The 21,340-nt window shown below is 17.8% G+C and overlaps 2 protein-coding genes across 8 annotated transcripts in view; one reads left to right on the top strand and one right to left on the bottom strand.

Moving 5' to 3' along the window:
- The window catches only part of LOC127290162 (potassium voltage-gated channel subfamily H member 2), a 145,221-nt gene extending 138,249 nt beyond the window's left edge, over window positions 1–6,972 (top strand). For all 7 annotated transcript variants that reach the window (XM_051318585.1, XM_051318582.1, XM_051318583.1 and 4 more), the window contains one exon: window positions 4,725–6,972. In XM_051318585.1, coding sequence (XP_051174542.1) covers window positions 4,725–5,082 — 358 coding nt within the window. In that variant the 3' untranslated portion in view covers window positions 5,083–6,972. The remainder of the gene's footprint in view (window positions 1–4,724) is intronic.
- A 2,711-nt stretch (window positions 6,973–9,683) lies between these two features.
- Window positions 9,684–21,178, bottom strand: LOC127290173 (uncharacterized). Its single transcript, XM_051318601.1, has 10 exons — window positions 20,928–21,178; window positions 19,516–19,667; window positions 19,348–19,441; window positions 18,963–19,131; window positions 18,501–18,793; window positions 18,104–18,291; window positions 15,977–16,136; window positions 15,696–15,826; window positions 11,219–11,551; window positions 9,684–11,002 (listed from the first exon to the last, which is right to left on the bottom strand). The coding sequence occupies exons 1-10, from the start codon at window positions 20,995–20,997 to the stop codon at window positions 10,934–10,936; spliced, it is 1,659 nt and encodes a 552-aa protein (XP_051174558.1). The 5' UTR covers window positions 20,998–21,178; the 3' UTR covers window positions 9,684–10,933.
- Between the last annotated feature and the right edge of the window lie 162 nt (window positions 21,179–21,340).

The following is a 21,340-nucleotide window of genomic DNA, read 5'->3' as shown; positions in this document are numbered from 1 at the left end:
AAAATTAATTTACAACTAGCAAAATTAAACTCGCGCAAGCGGTGCCAAATTGAGTATTTAATTGTTTGTTATAAAAAAATTAAAAATTAATATTATCAAATAATAATTTAATTTATTAGAATATTATTACATATTAAATGATAATATTATATGTTTACAGGCCTCGGATTATACGAATTTTTCCGACTTTTTTTTCAAAAATACGACTTTTATCGACTTATTTTAATAAAATGCGACATTTTTTTTTTTTTTGACATTTGAAAAGAAAATGTAAATAAAATACATTTTTTTAAGTATAAAATTTATATCTTCTTGAGATCTTCTTCAATTCAATTATTTAACAAATTTTCAACTAAAATGATTCTTCAATAAATTAATTTATTTTTAATTAATTTTAATGAAATACATCACAAATTCAATTATATGAAAATTATTTTTTCAATTAAAATTTTTATAAAATTTAACAATTGTTTATAATTTAAAACAAAAAAAATATCACAATAAAATTGAATTATTTTTTGAAAAATTTCAATTCAAAATAAACTAAAATTCAGTTATTATCCGAAATTTTAATTCAAAATCAATTAAAAATCCAATAATTATCCAAAATTTTTAAAATTTAATTATTTACCAAGATTTCAATTTAAAATAAAATGAAATTCAATTATTTTCAAAAATTTCAATTGAAATTCAATTAAATTTGCAATTTAATATCAATTAAAATTCAATTATTTTCCAAAATTTTCGATTTAAAATTCAATTAGTTTCCAAAATTTCAATTCAATATTAACTAAAATTCAATTATTTTCGAAAATTTCAATGCAAAATTAACTAAAATTCAATTAGTTTCCAAAATTTCAATTGAATATCAACTAAAATTCAATTATTTTCAAAAATTTCTATTCAAAATTAACAAAAATTCAATTATTTTAAAATATTTCAATTCAAAATCAACTAAATTTATTTTAAAATTTTTCTATTTAAAATTAACTAAAATTCAAATAATTTTCCAAAATTTTAATTAAATTTCAATTATTTTTAAAAAATTTCAATTCAAAATAAACTAAAATTCAATTATTTTCTAAAATTTCAATTAAAATTCAATTATTTAAAAAAATTTCAATTCAAAATTAACAAAAATTCAATTATTTTCCAAAATTTTAATTAAATTTCAATTATTTTTAAAAAATTTCAATTCAAAATAAACTAAAATTCAATTATTTACTAAAATTTCAATTGAAATTCAATTATTTAAAAAATTTTCAATTCAAAATCAACTAAAATTCAATTATTTTCAAGATTTACAATTTAAATCTTTTAAAATTTAATTATTTACCAAAATTTCAATTTAAAATAAAATAAAATTCAATTATTTTCTAAAATTTCAATTAAAATTCAATTAATTTTTATATTTTCATTTCAAAATCAACTAAAATTCAATTTGTTTCAAAAAATCCATTTCAAATTCAACTAAAATTCAATTAATTTCTAAAATGTCAACCAAAATTCAATTATGTTCAAAATTTTCAATACAAAATCAACCAAAATTCAATTATTTTCCAAAAATTTTAATTCACAATCAATTCAAACTCACTTATTTTCAAAAATTTTTAATCCATAATCAACTAAAATTCAATTATTTTCCAAAATTTCGAGTCAAAAACAACCGAAATTCAATTATTTTCAAAATTTTCAATCCAAAATCAACCAAAATTCAAAAAAAAAAAATGTCAATTGAAATTCAATTAATTTAAAAATTAACTAAAATTCAATTATTTTCAAAAAATATTTTAAAATTCAACTAAAATTCAATTATTTTCCACAATTTCAATTCAAAATCAACTAAAATTCAATTATTTGCCAAAATTTTGATTTAAAATAATTTAAAATTCAATTATTTAAAAGAATTTCAATGTTGAATCAACTAAAATTTGATTCTTTTTAAAAATTGAAATTCAAAATTAACTAAAATTCAATTCTTTACCAAAATTTTCAATTTTAATTGAATTTAAATTGATTTTGAATTGAAAATTTTGAAATTTAATAATTTTTATGAATCTGTAAAATTCAATTATTGTTTGAAAATTAACAAAATCGTTTGAAAGTCAATTATTTCTAAAAATTTCAATTCAAAATCCACTAAAATACAATTATGTTCAAAAATTACAATAAAAATTTAATTATTTTCAAAAATTTTAATCCAAAATCAACCAAAATTTAATTATTTTCCAAAATGTCAATTAAAATTCAATTATTTTCCAAATTTTCAATCTAAAATCAACAAAAATTCAATTATTTTCCAAATTTTCAATCTAAAATCAATAAAAAATTCAATTATTTTCCAAAATGTCAATTGAAATTTAATTATTTTCCAAAATGTTAATTGAAATTTAATTATTGTCTAAAATGTCAATTAAAAATCAACCATTATCAAAATGTTCAATCCACAATTAACAAAAAATTCAATCATTTTCCAAAATTAAAATTTTTAAATCAAAATAAAAATCAATTATTTTCCAAAACCAAATTCAAAATAAACTAAAATTCAATTATTACCCGAAATTTTAATTCAAAATCAAATTAAAAATTCAATAATTATCCAAAATTTTCATTTTAAAATTTAATTATTTACCATGTTTTCAATTTAAAATGAAATAAAATTCAATTATTTTCTAAAATTTCTATTCAAAATTTTATTATCCAAATTTTCAATCAAAAATGAACTTAAAATAAATTATTATCCAAAATTTCAATTAAAATTCAATTATTTCCCAAAATTTTCAATTTAAAATGAACTGAAATACAATTATTTTTCAAATTTAAAATAAAATAAAATTTCATTATTTTTCGAAAAATTCTATAAAAACTCAAAGAATCAATTATTTTTTCAAAATTTTGATGAAAATTTGTGAAAAACTTATTTTTTTTTTTTTTTTTTTTAAATTTCAACTGAAAAATAGACCAAAAATTCAATTATTTTTCATGATTTCAATTTACATCGACCAAAAATTGCAATTATTTTAAAAAATTTAGATTCTATTTAGAGAAAAATTCAATTTACAAAAATTTTATTGCAAAACAGTAAAAAACGGACAAAAAAAAAATTAAATTATTTTCAAATATTTTGATTCAAAATTTGTCATAAATTCAATTATTTATCAAAAAAAAGTATTTTATTATCATTCAAAAATATCATTTGATTTTAAATTGAAAATTTTGAAAAACTAATTGAATTTCAATTGAAAATGTGGAAATTTATTTATTTTTATTTAATTTTGCATTGAAATTTGTAAAAAAAAAAAATAATAATTAAATATCAATTAATTTGGAAATGAATTTTTTTTTTCGTAAATAATTAAATTTTAGTTGATTTAGAATTGAAAATTTTATAATAATTGAATTTCAAATGAAATTTTGGAAAATAATTGAATTTTTATTAATTTTGGATTGAAAATTTTGGAAAATAATTAAATTTCAATTGAAATTTTGAAAAATAATTGAATTTCAATTAACATTTTGGAAAATAATTAAATTTCAATTGACATTTTGGAAAATAATTTAATTTTGGTTGATTTTGAATAGAAATTTTTTTAAATTGAATTTCAATTAAAATTTGGCATAGAATTAAATTTCGATAGAAATTTGGAAAATAATTGAATTGTCAATTATTGTGAATTGAAATTTTTGAAAATAATTGAATTGAAATTTTGTATAATAATTTAATTTTAGTTTATTTAGAATTGAAATTTTGGAAAATAATTGAAATTTAGCTTATTTTGAATTAAAATTTTGATTTTAAATTTTGGATAATTATTGAATTTTAATTGATTTTAAATTGAAATTTTTGGTAATAATTGAATTTTATTTGATTTTGAATTGGAAATTTTTAAAAATAATTGAATTTTAATTTACATTTTGAAAAATAATTGAATTTTAGTTGATTTTGAATTGAAAATTTTGAAAACAATTGAATTTCAATTGTAAAATTAGAAAATTCATTTATTTTTATTTAATTTTGCATTGAAATTTGTAAAATTAAAAAAAAAAAAAAAATAATTGAATTTCAATTAATTTGGAAATGAATTTTTTTTTCGGTAATAATTAAAAAATATTTATTAGAAATATAAAAATTGAACTTCAAAAAAAAAAAAAAAAATTTGTTAATTGGAGAAAATGCTTTTAGATAATTGAATTTTTCAAAGAATATTATAAAAATCATTTAAAAATGATAATTGAAATTTTTGTATAAATATAATTATTAAATTTCAACTGATTTTGAATTAAAAAAAAAAAAAATTTTTTTTTGTCAATTTTTGTTAATATAATTGAAATAAATTATTATGAATAATTTATTGCCTTTTGGTCCGTTTTGTTTATAATTTAGTCTAAAAACTTAAGATTCGAAAAAACAAAAAGGTTAATATATAATTGAAATAAAGAAGATCCAAAGATTTGCATTGAATAGTAAATAAAACGTATTTTATTTGTTTAAAAATTTTTTCAAATCAAAATATGTAAAAAAAAAAAAAAAAAAGTCGAAAAAATCGCATTTTATTAAAATAACTCGAAAAAAATAGGAAAAAGGCGAAAAAATCGTATAATCCGAGGCCTGTTAATATATTTAAAATAATAATGGTAGAAAATAAAAAAAAATATTTTGTCTGTTTTAATTAAATAATAATAAATAATAAATAATAAATAATAAATAATAATAATAATTCCAGATACAGTTCATTTAATAAACGTTCCGAACCAGAAGGCGACGATCCTTGGAGTTGTATTGTTCCAATTCTCGATCGAGGAACAACAATTCAACGACCACGAAGTAGTGATTCGCGAAAAGATTCTTCATTAACATTGCGAAGCGCCAGCGAAGTTCAACAACAACAACAACAGCAACAAAGAACCGACAGAATTCCACCCGAGGGTTCACAACAACCTTCTCAACCTTCTCAACCTCCTCAACGTCAAGAATCATCAAGGCAAACAAGTGAGGACATGTCCTGGGAATTCACCATTAATGAGGCTCCAATAGCAAGATTGGAATCACTCGATGAATTAGATCAGGATCATGGAAGTTAAGGAGAGGAAAAAAAAAAATATATTCCCATAGGTATTGAAATTTTTTTTTTTTTTTTTTTATTTATTATTATTATTTTTCCCCTCGAAATCCTCTTCTTATATAGAAAAAAAAAAACAGACAAATACTGCCTTGAGAGACGTAGGTAGTAGGTTTAAAAAAAAAAAAAAAAATCAGCGCCGTAGTCGCACGGACAAAATTTGGCTGTGGTTTAGAAAAAGAAAAAAATAAATAACGCCTTGGCGGGCTTCCTGAATATATATATATATATATATATATATATATATATTTCCGCGTGCGAAGTCGCGGATTAATTATTATTATTATTATTATTAAAAATAAATTTTATTTAACCTCTTTGCTTTGAATCGAATTATTTTTCTCTTTCATTGAAAGGAAATTTATTCTTCGGTATAGAAATATTAAAAAAAAAAAGTAATTTGAATTATTTTTGGTTTTTAATTTTGAAAAAAAAAAATTGTATATTATTCGATTAAGCGAAAAGAGGTTAAAAAAAAAAGTGATGAGATTTAAAAAAAAAAATACACACACACACACACGAGGGTAATATTTCGTAAATAATAAATTTCATAGAGATATATAAAAATTAATTACGAATCTTTAATATTTACGAACTAATTTTTCTTTTTTCTTTTTTTTTTTTTTTTTAACGCTAATATTTCGAATGTCATTCGTGTATTTTCCTTGTTCTATTTTTTATTACACAATTTTTCTCTGCCTTTTATTTATTTATTTATTTATTTATTTGGAACATAATTGTTTTTAAAACAAAAAAAAAACAGTTTTTTCTTTACAAAAAAAAAGAAAAATATTTCCTTTAAAAAAAATTAAATTAAATTAAAATTTATTTTTTTTTTTAAAGAAAAAAGATTTTTAAGAAACAATTTTTCTTTAAAAACAGAAAAAAAAAATTAAAAATTACGATTTTCTTTAAAATAGGTAGAAATTTTCTTTTTATGAAAAAAATATATTTTCTTTTCAAAAAAGTGACATTTTTCTTTAGAAATAATTTTCTTGAATTTTGTTTTTTTTTTATATTTACAGAAAATTTTTGCTTATTTATTAATGAAATCCAAAAATTGAGGCATCAGGGAAAAATTAAGAAACAACAACAAAAAAAAAAAAGAAAATGTTTCAGTAAAGATTTAAACGAAAAAAAAATTACATCGAATATTTTTTTAAATTATAACGATTCGTTAAGAAAAAAAATAAATAAAAGGGTTTCACTCTACGTCCAAACGCCTCAAATTTTTCGAATTTCAATTTTTTTTTTTTTTTTTTTAAATAATTAATTAAATTAAAGGAAATTGGAAATTTTTTCTATTTTCTTAAAAAAAAAAAACCATTAACGAGTGATAAATTAAAAAAATTTATATAAATTAATTTCATGAATATAAATAATTTAATTAATTAACTAAATATAATTAAGTAATCGAATTAAATAATTAATTTAGTTAATTAATTAAATAATCGATTTATCTAATTAATTTTTTCTTTTTTTTGCAAACATATTTCTAACGTCGAATTTTCTTTTTTTTTTTTTTTTTAGAGAGAAAAATAACGAAATGCGACATTCGATATTTCTTAATAAAATGACAAAAAAATGAAACATGATTATTATATTATAATTAAATATAATAGTAAATTGAGAAGTAAAAAACAAAAAAAAAAGAAAATGGAGAAGAAGCTAAAAAAATGGCTTTTGTAATTACATATATATATATAATAGCGAATTTCTAATTCACTCTTTAATATAATAATTAGAACACGCAGCACGTGACGCACGGAGAGATAATTCCATCTTTTTTCTTTTTTGATAAAAAAAAATAAATAAATAACTGCCAACTTAAAAAAAAAAAAAAAACATTTTTCATACTAATACAAATAGATATTTAAAACAAAAAAAAAATTTCCTTTTTCATTGTTAGAAATTTTCTTTTTTTTTTTTTTTTAATTTTTTGTCACTTTACTGTCAACAACAAAAAAAAAAGGACAGTAAAAAAGAAGATAAACAAATTAGTTTTTTTTTTCATTTACGAAAATTTTTTCTTTTCCCTTTTTTTTTTTTGTTTAAAAAATTTTTTTTTAATTTCTTTTCTTTCAATTTTCCCCAAAATTTCTTTTATTTTGCTTCGTTTTTTCTTTTTATTTATTTTATTTACTTTAATTTTGTTTTTTCCCCAATTTTCTAAATTTCCTTTTTATTTTCTTTTGTTTTTACTTTTTTTTTATTTACTTTAATTTTTTTTTTCAATTTTATTTATATTTTTTTTATTGCTTCGATTCTATTTTTTTATTTTATTCCTTTTTATTTATATTATTTAGTTTCGTTTCTATTAATATTTAATTTATCCATTTTATTTCAATTTTTTTATTTTTCTTTTTAATTTTCCAAAATTTCTTTTATTTTGCTTCGTTTTTTTTTTTTATTTATTTTATTTACTTGAATTTGTTTTTTCCCCAATTTTCTAAATTTCCTTTTTATTTTCTTTTGTTTTTACTTTTTTTTTTTACTTTAATTTTTTTTCTTCAATTTTATTTATATTTTTTTTTCTTTTTGCTTCGATTCTATTTTTTTATTTTATTCCTTTTTATTTATATTATTTAGTTTCGTTTCTATTAATATTTAATTTATCCATTTTATTTCAATTTTTTTATTTTTCTTTTTAATTTTTCATATAATGTATAAAATTTTTATTGTAAAAAAAAAGAAAATATTAACAATTTTTTTTTTCCCCCCGTCTTGCATTTTTTTTCTCAACACTTGTTTTTTAAAAAAAAATAAGTTATTCTTTTTGAATTAAAAAAAAAAAACACAAAAAGTGTTACTATTGTTTTTTTTTTTTTTTTTTTTTATTTACCTATAAATTTTATTTAATGTTAAGTTTTGTAAAAAGAAAAGAATGAAAAAAAAAATTTAACATAAAATCGAGCCAGTGAACGAACTGTAAATAATAATAATAATTATTATTATATTAAATAATAAAATTGAATAATGTAAAAAAAAAATAAAATTTGACGAATATTTTCATCCACACTGGCAATAATAATTAAAAATAGTAATAATAATAATATTAATTTAATAATAATAATAAAATTAATAATAATAATAATAATAATAATAATAATAATAATAATAATAATAATAAAAATAATAATAAAAATAATAATTAAAATAAAAATAGTTATAATAAAAAAAAAATTATAATTGTAATAGTGAAAATAATTATTATTATTATTTATTATTATTATAATTATACTGCAAATAAGTTTATTAAATATATTTCAATTACAAATAGAAATTCAGAAATTTTATTTTTTGACTTATTATTATAATAAGTATTTTATTATTTTCCTTTTTTTTTTTTAATTTTTTGTTTCAAAGTTTTTTTTTTATTTCTTAATTAAAAGTTATTTTATTATTTCGCTTTTTTAGTATTTTTTTTTTGTTTCAAAATTCTTTTTTTTTAATTTAAAATTTTATTTTATTATTTTTTGCTTTCTTTTGGTATATTTTTTGTTTCAGTTTTATTTTTTGGTGGAAAAATTTTTTATTTTGTTTTTTTTTTCGTTTTCAAGTTTTAGTTTTTTTTTTTTTTTTTTATTTACATTTTGTTTTTTCAGTATTTTTTGTTTCAAAATTTTATTTTTTAATATTAAAAAGTTTTAATTTATTTTTTTTTTTTGTTTTCTTTTCGTACTTTTTTTTTTGTTTTAATTTTTCGATTTAGAGTTTTATTTTTTTAATTGAAAAAAAAAAAAATTATTCTTTAAACTAGTTTTCTTTTTTCGGTCAAGATCGGCACATTTTCACAAATTTTAGACACACACACACACATATCGACTTCCATTATTACATTTTTAATAAAAAAAAAAAAAATCACCAAAGCAGTAATTATTACAAAAAGAAAAAATATTTATTCATATTCTTCTTTTCAATCGACACTAGTTTGTAAATAAAAAAAAAAGTAATAAATAAAATTAACAATAAATAAAAGAGAGCGAGGAAGCAGAAAATGAAATATTTAATTATAAATGAAAAAAAAAACCAAAAAGATTCTTTTAATCAAAAAAAAAAAAAAAATTGTAAATTGAAATAAATAAAAAAAAAAATAGAAATGGAAAAAAACGAAAAAAAAATGTAAATGTAAAAAAATGGAATTGGAAAAAAATAAAAAACCTACAAAAAAAATGGAAAAAAAAATGAAATGTAGACAAAAAAAACAAAAAAAAAGGGAAAACTATTCGAAAGGAAAAAAAAATTCAGGAAATTAAAATAAAATATTTTCCTTTCTACCTTCTTTCTCTCTTTTTCTTTCTCTCGTTCTCTCTTTCTTATTCGGCACGAATCTACGTATTCTTTATTATTAACTATTATTAAAAAAAAAACAAAAAAAAAAAAAAAAAAAACCATTAGTGAATGCAAATTGGGCAGCTGTTTATTCCAAATTTCTCAATTTTCACAAAAAAATAAAAATTACACCTTATTTTGTAAATATAGAAAAATATTATTCAAAAAAAAAAAATTTTTTATTTTTTTTCCTACTTTAAAATCGAATAATTGGGAAATTTGTGAATTGACTTAAAAAAAAAAAAAAAAAAAAAAAAGTCGCCTTTGCAAGGCTGTGCGATGAGATTTTCGTTACCAAAAAAAAAAAAAAATAAAAAAATAAAAAAAGAAATTTAATCGTTGAAGAATCTTTTCTTTTTTCAAATTAATTATTATTACACACAATTATTATTTATATTAATAATAATTATTATTTAAAATAATTATTATTATTATTTAAAATAACTATTATTATTTAAAATAATAATAATATAATTTGAAAATTCGTCAAAAAAAAAAAAAAAATGATTATTTCTAAAAAAATTCTTTAAAAAGAAAATTTTAATTATTATTTTTTGGAAATTCAAATCGTCATAACAAAAGAAAATTAAAGATTCTTCATTGATTTAATCGATATGCGATTAATGTGTGTTTCGTTGTAATATATTTATAAAAAATTATTATTAAAAAAAAAAAAAGGAAAAAAAATGAAAAAAAAAAAATTATATACTTTTACGAATAGAAAAATGAAAATTTCGCAATTACACATTAAGTTGTTCTGTATATATAAATATATATATATAAAAAAAAAAAAAAAAAAAACTATTAAAATTGTACGACTGTACGGCGAGCGCACGTAAAATACAAAAGAAAAATTAATCCTTTCCTTTCTTTTACTTATTTTTTCTCCGTCTCATTATTATAATAAATATAAAGCTTAAGCATTTCTTACAATGAAATAAAAAAAAAATAAATAAAAAATAGTGCAAAATATACAATTATTTCTAAATAAATTCCAAAAAGAATTTCAACAATTTTTGGTTTTTTCCTTGTACATTTTTTTTTTTTTTTTTTTTTTTTTTTATTATTATTTTTCTTACAATAATATTATTTATTAGCACATTCATATTTCAAAGTATTAATCAAAATTTGATTAATTTTATATATTTCTATATATATATATATATATGTATAATTTAAGAAAAAGGAAGATATAAAACATTTAAACAATCTGTTAAAGTATAAATAATCCATTTAACTTTCAATTTTTGCAACATAAATAAAAATCTAAATTTTTTTTTGTTTTTTTTTTTTTTTTATAAATTATTAAACGTAAAACATCACACTTTCCTTTTTTATTTGATAAGGAATTTCTAATTAAAAAATTGATTTTTTTTTTTTTTTTTTTGCTATACTTAAATACTAAAGAATAAATTTTGAATTAAAAAATAATCTCTCAAGAAATTAATTTTTTTTGCCAAAAAACCAAATTAATGATTTATCTAATCAAGATCCTCCATTTTAATTGTTACATTATGCAAACCTTCAATCTCGGGAAATCGACCAAGAACCTGAAATTATTTTTTTTTTCATAATTTAATTAATTTTGACCAGAGAAAAAAGAATATATAATAATTCGGAATATTTTTTTTTTTTTGCATTTAAAAAAGAAAGTAATAATAATTTAATTTAAAAAAAAAAAGAAAATTGGAAAATTATATAATTTATTAAAAATGGTTTAAAATTTTGTTTTTTTTTTTTTTTTTAATATTAATTTTATAACTTACGTTACGTAAATCGGCCAATAATGTTGTGACACTTTCAACCATTTCCTCCTCGTTTTCCTCGCCAATTCCAAAAATGCGAAATTGAACAATTTGCCAACTATGTTCAACTTCCTTTGGATATGGAAGTTGTAGTGCATAAAAACATTTAAATGCAACATCAAATGCTTTCAATACTGTATTGAATTTATAACAAGTGTCACTGACGCAAACATAAATTGCTTCTAAATTAATAAGTGTCTCACCAACAACAACAATTAATGGTTGTTCGGATAGTCCATGAATTTTCAATTTTTCCCGACGTGCATCGAGTCGTACTTTCAATTCAGAGATATTCTGCGGAAAAAATTTTCAAATTATATATATATATATATATAACAAAATTCTTAATTAACAAAGTTTTTTATTAAAGAAAATTTTAATTCCAACTAATTTTTATTTAACAGAATTTTCTCATTTAAGAAAAATTCTACTTAGTTCTTTTTTTTTTTTTTTGTCAATTTTTATAGACATAAATTTCGTTAAATTAAATTAATATTAATTTAAAATTTTTTTAAAAAAAAGTATTAGAAAAAATGCTTTATATAAGAGTTGTAATAAATAGAAATTCTTTTATATCGAATTTTAATTAAATGTAAATTGAAAATTTTGCATAATATAAAATCTCACTTTATACAATTTTGCTAAATAGAAATTCGATCAAATAAAATTCAATTATATTCAAAAAAAAAAAATTCATTTTAAATTCAAATAAAATTCCAAATTTTCAATCTAAAATCAACAAAAAATTCAATTATTTTTCCAAAATGTCAATTCAAAATTTAATTATTTTCAAATTTTTCAATCCAAACAAAAATTCGATTATTTTCCAAAATGTCATTTGAAATTAAATTATTAAAAAAAATTTCAATTCAAAATCAACCAAAATTCAATTATTTTCCAAAAATTTTAATTCACAATCAATTCAAACTCACTTATTTTCAAAAATTTTTAATCCATAATCAACTAAAATTCAATTATTTTCCAAAATTTCGAGTTAAAAACAACCGAAATTCAATTATTTTCAAAATTTTCAATCACAAATTGACAAAAATTCAATTATTTTCCAAAATGTCAATTAAAATTCAATTATTTAAAAAAATTTCTATTTAAAATCAACTAAAATTCAATTATTTCCAAAATTTTCAATCCAAAATCAACAGAAATTAATTTATTTTCAATAATTTCAATTAAAATTAATTTATTTTCTAAAATTTCAATTCAAAATCTAATAAAATTCAATTATTTCTAAATTTTGCAAATTCAAAATTTTTTAAAATTCAATTATTGTCCAAATTTTGAAATTTAAAATCAAAGAAAGTTTTTTTTCTAATTTTCAATTCGAAATTAACTAAAATTCAATTATTCTTAAAAATTTCAATTTAAAATTAATTATTATAAAAATTTTCAATCAAAAACCAATAAAAATTTAATTATTATAAAAAATTTCAATTAAAATCCAATTATTTTTCAAACTTTTAATTGAAATTCAATTATTTCCTAAAATTTCAATTCAAAATCTTTTAAAATTAATTATTTTTCAAATTTTCAATTCAAAATCAAATAAAATTCAATTATTTCCTAGAAATTCAATTCAAAATCAACTAAAATTTAATTATTACCTAATATTTCAATTCATAATCAATTAAAATTCAATTATTATCAAAATTTTTAATGAAAATTCAACTAAAATTAAATTATTATCCAAAATTTCAATTGAATTTCAATTATTTTCCAAAAGTTACAATTCAAAATCTTTTAGAATTAAATTATTTTCAAATTTTGCAATTCAAAATTTTTTAAAATTCAATTATTGTCCAAATTTTGCAATTTAAAATCGAAGAAATTTTTTTTCTTATTTTCAATTCTAAATCAACTAAAATTAAATTATTGTCCAAAATTTCAATTAAAATTCAATTATTTCTCAAAATTTTAATTCAAAATTAAAGAAAATTCAATTATTTTCAAAATTTTCAATTCAAATTCTTTTAAAATTCAATTATTTTCCATAATATTAATTGGAATTCAATTATTTTCAAAATTTCACTTCACAATAAAAAATAATTTAATTATTTTCCAAATTTCAAATGAAATTCAATGATTTAAAAAAATTTCTATTCAAAATCAACAAAAATTCAATTATTTTCAAAATTTTCAATCCAAAATCAACCAAAATTCAATTATTAATCAAAATAAAAATAAAAATTCAATTATTTAAAAAATTTTCAATTCTAAATCAACTAAATTTTAATAAATAAATGTCAATTCTTTTCAACATTTTCAATTCAAAATCAACTAAAATTCAATTATTTTCCAAATTTCAATTGAAATTCAATTATTTTCCAAATTTTAAATTCAAAATCTTTTACAATTCAATTATTTTCAAAATTTTTAATTCAAAATCAACAAAAATCAGTTATTTTACAAAATTTCAATTCAAAATAAACTAAAATACAATTATTTTACAAAATTTCAATTGAAAATCAATTATTTTCGAAATTTTCAATTCTAAATCAACTAAAATTCAATTATTTTATAAAATTTCAATTTATAATCAAATGTCAAATTATTTTTAAAATTTTCAATTCAAAATCAACCAAAAATCAATTATTTTTGAAAATTTCAATTCTGAATCAATTAAAATTCAATTATTTTACAAAAATTTCAATTAAAAATCAAATAAAATTCAAGTATTTTCAAAAATTCCAATGTAAAAGCTTCTAAAATTTAAATATTTCTAAATTTTCCCATCTAAATTTTTTTTAAATTTAATCATTTCAATGTACAGCATATGAAGGCATTTTGCAATTAAAAATAATTGTAAGTTACATTTTAGAGAGAAATTTCTAAAAAAAATTTCAATTATTTTCGAAATATTCAATTCTAAATCAATTAAAATTCAATTATTTTCAAAAATTTTAGTTTAAAATTAACTTATTTCAATTATTTTACAAATTTCATTTGAAATTCAATTATTTCCCAAAATTTTAATTCAAAATCAAAGAAAATTCAATTATTTTCAAAATTTTCAATTCAAATTCTTTTAAAATTCAATAATTTTCCAAATTTTGCAATTTAAAATCAGGAAATTTTTTGTTTAATTTTCAATTCAAAATCAACTAAAATTCAATTATTTTCAAAATTTTTCAATCCAAAATTAGAAAAAAATTCAATTATTTTCCATAATGTTAATTGGAATTCAATTATTTTCAAAATTTCACTTCACAATAAAAAACAATTTAATTATTTTCCAAATTTCAAATGAAATTCAATGATTTAAAAAAATTTCTATTCAAAATCAACAAAAATTCAATTATTTTCAAAATTTTCAATCCAAAATCAACCAAAATTCAATTATTTAAAAAATTTTCAATCCAAAATCAACTAAAATTCAATTATTTAAAAAATTTTCATTTCAATTATTATCCAAATTTTGCAATTTAAAATCAGGAAATTTTTTTTTCTAATTTTCAATCCAAAATCAACTAAAATTCAATTGTTTTCCATAATGTTAATTGAATTTCAATTATTTTCCAAATTTACAATTCAAAATCTTTTAAAATTTAAATTATTTTGAAATTTTGCAATTCAAAATTTTTTAAAATTCAATTATTGTCCAAATTTTGCAATTTAAAATCAAAGAAATTTTTTTTCTAATTTTCAATTCAAAATCAACTAAAATTAAATTATTTTCCAAAATTTCAATTAAAATTCAATTATTTCCGAAAATTTTAATTCAAAATCAAAGAATATTCAATTATTTTCAAAATTTTCAATTCAAATTTTTTTAAAATTCAATTATTTTCAAAATTTTAAATTAAATATCAGGAAATTTTTTTTTCTAATTTTCAATCCAAAATCAACTAAAATTCAATTATTTTCTATAATGTTAATTTGAAATTTAATTATTTTCAAAATTTCAATTCAAAATAAGCTAAATTTCAATTATTTTTCGAAAATTTCAATTCACACACAAAAAAAAAACCAAATATTTCACTGCAAAAAAAAAATTAATTAATTGTTATCCAAGTTTAAAAAAATCATTTATTAAATTCAATAAATAGTAGTAAATAATTATTTACTTAATGAATATATAAGTATATATATATATATATCACATGCTTAATAATTGAGTGTGAAGGCCAATTTTTTTTAATTTGCATTTGCTTTGAGGAAAAAAGGTAAAAAAAAATTTGTTTTGAAACTAATAGTTACTTTAATTTATTCATAAAAAAATTCCAAAAAAAAATTCAAACGCATGAAACTAACTGTTCCCATTTACTCCAATGGACCCTAATAATTAATAATATTTACCGAAACTTTCATTTTCATTTTTTTTCAATAATTAAAAATTTTTGTATCTAATTTAGTTTAAAAAAAAAATAATAATAATAATAATTTCTTTTCATTAATAAAATAGCAAGAAAAAAATGAAAATTACCTTAATATGTAAAAGAAAAGCATCCTGAGATTCCAGTCGATTTAATTTCCACAATGGTTTACTTGAAGCGCCTTTTACAGCTTGACATGGAAGCAATAGTGGCAATAATCTTAAAACAATTGCAACGGATGCTGTACGAAAAAAAAATGGTACTTATTATTATTATTATTATTATTATTATTATTATTATTATTATTATTATTATTAACAAATTGCAAAACTTATTTTAGTTCTAGTTTATTTTATTTTTCCATTAATTTAAAAATTAGGATTAAAATTACCATCAGTATACGATATATTTCGATACTGGTCAAGTAAGTCTTTAACTTCGTTTCCTTTTCGTGACACGGCACAAGCGATTACTTCCTTTTCAAATGACGGCCATTCTGATATCAAAATATGCGATTGATTCGGATACATGAGCTCAAAGTCCGCTTCAATCTTCAAAAAAAAAAAAAAAAAGAAAAAAATAAACAAAATAAAAACAATTATTTCATAAAACTAAATAAATCAAAATTATTAATTAGGATTTTAATTTAATTGCATTAAAAATTATTAATTAGGATTTTAATTTAATTGCATTAAAAATTATTAATTAGGATTTTAATTTAATTGCATTAAAAATTATTATTTAGGATTTTAATTTAATTGCATTAAAAATTATTAATTAGGATTTTAATTTAATTGCATTAAAAATTATTAATTAGGATTTTAATTTAATTGCATTAAAAATTATTAATTAGGATTTTAATTTAGGGTCAACCGGGGTAAATCCGAACGCTTTTAGTAAGTTTCAATAATAACATAAGTTTTTTCTTTAAAAAAAAAATACTTCCGGTATTCTGGTGCATGAAGTTGTTACTTTACTACCATAGAACAATTTTATGGGGTAGCAAAAATTTTTGATAAATTACAATCGCAGGAAACTTAGCGTTCGTATTTACCTCGCGATACTTTGCAACTTTCCTAAAATACCGGGGTAAATACGAACGCCACTGTATTTCAGAAAAATCTTAGGGAAAATAAATTTAAAGTATTGCAATTGTTAAACTTATATATAAAAACTCAAAAAAAATACGATAATAAACCTATTATGTAATAATGCATCATATATAAATACAAAAATCAAACAGGTTAAAAATTAAAATGCATTACACAATTAAAACCTTTAATAACTTTATCAAATCATAACGGATTTTTGCAAAACTTGGTACAGAAAGTATTTTGGAGTGATTGAATATGTAAATACAAAAATAAAAGTGAAATTTTTTAAATTCAAAATGGCGGACTTTCCTAAAACTTATTTTTAAAAATGATCAAATTTGCTAACCCTGAAACCCCCCGAGTAACAATTTTCGAGCGAATCCAATGAATTTTTTAATTCTCGTCCGAAATTTTGAATTTTGAAAAACTGACTTCAAATTGGTAATTAGCGACTCCAAAAACCGTAGAATACCAAATTTTATTAAGATCCTGAAAAACTTTTTTCAACAAACCATATTTGGCAAAAAAAATTGAAACACTCCTTCGAGAGAACAGAGATTAAGTTTCTGCGCTTATTAATTACTAACGAGGATACGTAAAGAAAGAAAAACTTTTTTCTATGTACTTTTATAATGTTAAAATAATAGTGTAATGAAATAAAAACAAGTTTGTGTGGCTCTGATGTAAAAAAAAATTATTGAAAATACCGTTCGGATTTACCCCGGTTTTCCAATTTTCCTGGGTAAATATACGAACGGTCTGATATTATTAATAAAATTTTACAGAAGGCAAAAATCAAAAATAGTTGCTGTTCTAGTATTCATAACAAAAACAATTAGAAATAATAAAATAAATTTTTAGCTTCTTTTTCTTCAAATACGAGACAAAATACTGAAAGAGTGTCATTTTTGATTTTCAATCTTTTTTTTTTTTTTTGCAATACTCGTTATCTTTGTTTATGCTGTTGCTAATTAACAAACGAAAAATGGGATAATACTTAGAATCTCTTGAAGAGAATCTGAGGTAAAAATTCTCATATTGAACTTATTTTTAAAAATTTTAATTAAGCTGAAATAATTAGCGTTCGGATTTACCCCGGCTGACCCTAATCGCATTAAAAATTATTAATTAGAATTTTTAATTAATCGTATTAAAAATTTGTATAAAAAATTTGTTTAGTAAAAATTTGTATAAAAAGAAATTCAGTCGAATGATAATTCGAAAAAATTGAAAATTTGTCAAAAAATTAATTTTTTCATTAGAAAATACAATTAAAATTATAATATTTTGATACTTGAATAAATAAATAAATAAATAATATACAATATAATTTAAAAATTAATTGCAATTAAATATGAATTTTAATAAACAAAATATTGGTTATTTTTTTTTTTTTTTTTGGAATAGAAGGAAAAAAAATTTACCAATTCATAGCCTGATGGTTGCTGTAGAATTTTGTACATATTCATATACATTCGATTAGTGATTGAAGCATCGGAGGCTAATTTTTGTATTCTATATTTTGAAGTTTGAATCCATTTTTTTAAAACCTCCGCCCTTGGTATTGTATGAGTTTCAAGCCATAGGGACAAATCACGTAATTCGTGATCATCTAAATATAAAAAAAAGGGAATTTATAAAAACAAAGTATTTTTATAAAAAAACATTTTTTAGAAACAAAAAAAAAAAAAAACCAAAGTAAATATCTAAAAACGAAATTGGAAAAATCTCGTTTTTTTTTTTTTAACAAAAATTTTTCAATTTTAAGTTTCTTTCAAGTTTTTTCATTTGCTATTTAATAATTAAATAAATAAATAAAACCTGCGCCTTCCAATAATGCTAATTGTTCATGTGTCGCTAAAATTAAATCTCTTGGTTCGGGAAGATCAACTTTTTTTGATTTCTGATAATTCCTCTCATTACCCAATACTTCGCCTGCTTTTTTCAATTTTTCCCTTAATAAATAATATTTTGCATGTAATTTGCCACGCGCCAATATTGGCTTTCTTGTTACCGAATGAATTGTAAATGGAATGTAATACGTTGATGTACTTTCATTTGGAAATGTTTCAACAATTCGTGATGCAAGATAAATTAATCGCTTTGAATTGATGCTGAAAAAAGAAAAAAATAAATTATTTTCTTTTTTTTTTAATTTTCAATTTCTTTAGGGCGAAAAAAAATTTTATTTAATTTTCATTAGGTAGAAAATTTTTTTTTTTTTTTTTTTTTAACAAAAAATTTTTGTTCTTAATTGTTTGTTTCAATTTATTTGTTACTTACCAAAATTCATTTTCTTCTTTAAGTTCGTTTCGAATTATAATATCGGCTACATTAAGTCTATGTTCGTTTGTTAATGTTTTCTTTTCTTTATAATATTTTATTGCCGCGCGTCCTTCAATTACATTTTTTAAAACTGCATAAATATCGATTTCATTTTTAAGCGAAGGATCTGTGTTGTTGTTTTTTTTTTTTAAATGAAAAAAAATTGTATTATTTTAAAAATAGTTTTTCTTTTTTAATAAATAGTTTAAAAAAAAAAACAGAAATGGTTTTTTAAAAATTAGTTTTAAAAATAGTTTTTTTTAAAAAAAAAAGACCATTTTGGTAAAAATATTAACATAAAATAGAATTTTTAAATATTTTTTTTTAATATATTTTTTTTTACCTGCTTCTGACGATGCTAAATCATGATTCGCTGATTGTAGTCTCAATATTCTCTCATCGAAATCCTCAACTGTATTACTACTATTTTCTGAACACTAAAAAAAAAAAAAAAAATATGAAATTATTTTCTTCTCTTTTTTTTTATTAAAAATTAAAAAAATATTCTTACTGAAACTTCAACGTTTGAAAAAATTGAATCCGACGATCCAAATTCACGTTTCCAATTTGCTAAAAATTTATCCCGAGGGCCAATTTTAACAAAAAGTCTTTCAATTGACGCCGGTGTTAAAACCCTAAATGATTCCTCATCAATTTCCTCTTCTAAAGAAAAGAAAAAAGAAATTTTTTTTTTTTAATTTAATTGAAAAATTTATTTAATTTTAAATACAAAAAATATTTATTAAAATTAAAAAAAAAATTTATTCGCAATTTTTATTCAATTTGTCCTTTTTTTTTAATGAAAAATAAAAAACAAAATTTTTAATTTAATTTAAAATTTATTTGAATTTAATTTATTTAATTTTAAATACCAAAAAAATATTTATTAAAATAAAAATTAAAAAAAAATTTATTCGCAATTTTTATTCAATTTCTCTTTTTTTTTTAAAAATGAAAATTTTTTTTTTTTAATTTAATTGAAAAATTTATATTTTAAGTTAATTTATTTAATTTTAAATACAAAAAATATTTATTAAAATTAAAAAAAAAATTATTCCCAATTTTTATTCAATTTGTCCTTTTTTTTTAATGAAAAATAAAAAAACAAAATTTTTAATTTAATTTAAAATTTATTTGAATTTAATTTATTTAATTTTAAATACCAAAAAAATATTTATTAAAATTAAAATAAAAAAAAAAAATTATTCGTAATTTTTATTCAATTTCTCTTATTTTAAAATGAAAAATAAAAAAAAAAATTTTTAATTTAATTGTAAATTTATTTGAATTTAATTTATTTAATTTTAAATACCAAAAAAATATTTATTAAAATTTAAAAAAAATTTATTCACAATTTCTCTTTTTTTTAAATGAAAAATAAAAATATTTTTTTTCCCCCAAAACTCTTTTTTATTTATATATATATATATATATATATATATATATATATATATATATATATATATATATATATATATATATATATATATATATATATATATATATATATATATCAATATATATGTTCATCCACAAAATTAATCAAATTTTCAACTCGGTTTTATTGATTTTTCATTAATCCAGAAAAAATATTTAATTTAACAAATTTAATTCCAATACTTTTTACAGTAGAAAAAAAAATAGAAATTCTATTTTTCCCTTTTTTTTTTTGCAAAATTCGATAATTTTTTTTGTATTTAAAAATTTATTTAAAAAAAAAAAGAATAATAATTTTCTTTTTAAGGTTATGTTAAAATTGTTTAATTCGAAATTTAAAAAAAAAGAAAAAAAAAAAAAAAACTAACAATAGATCAAAAATGAAAGAAAACAGATGGAAAGATATTAAAATTTAAATATACGATAAAAATCACAATTTCAAGATAAAAAAAAAAAAAAAATTTTTTCTTAAATAAATAAACTAACCTTCAAATAATGGAATATATTTTTCCATTCTCCATTTTATTAAAACTTGACGAACAAATGGATCGGACATTGTGCTATCACTTTCTCTGTATTTAATTTAAAAAAAAATACATATATATATATTCAAAAAAAAAATTTTTTTTTATCTTGTTTCGTTGTTCTTTTTTTGGGGATAATAATATATAATTTTTATCCACGCAAAATACAAACAATAAAACTAGACCGACCTAACCTAACCTATACGCATATCAAAGTCGATAATTTTTGAAGTGTTGTGGAGGGGGGTTTTTTAAATGCTCAGTTCCGTGAAGTTAGCTGTTATTTTTTCCACCAATCAACGTTCATTATTGGTTACTGATGTTACATTTTGAAGGTTATATATATGTACATCTCTATAATGACAATTTTTCCGT

Source organism: Leptopilina boulardi, unplaced genomic scaffold (assembly GCF_019393585.1).
Source record: "Leptopilina boulardi isolate dan_hultmark-lab unplaced genomic scaffold, ZJU_Lbou_2.1 LbouV2_55, whole genome shotgun sequence".
Taxonomy (NCBI): domain Eukaryota; kingdom Metazoa; phylum Arthropoda; class Insecta; order Hymenoptera; family Figitidae; genus Leptopilina; species Leptopilina boulardi.
This window is presented reverse-complemented; position numbering and strand designations above follow the sequence as displayed.

Coding starts and splice junctions, on each gene's coding strand:
- LOC127290173 (XM_051318601.1), bottom strand. CDS start 20,997: ATGTCCGATCCATTTGTTCGTCAAGTTTTAATAAAATGGAGAATGGAA. Junction 19,442..19,515: donor TTTCAAACGTTGAAGTTTCA/GTAAGAATATTT, acceptor TTTTTTTTTTAG/TGTTCAGAAAATAGTAGTAA. Junction 15,827..15,976: donor AAATATATCGTATACTGATG/GTAATTTTAATC, acceptor TTTTTCGTACAG/CATCCGTTGCAATTGTTTTA.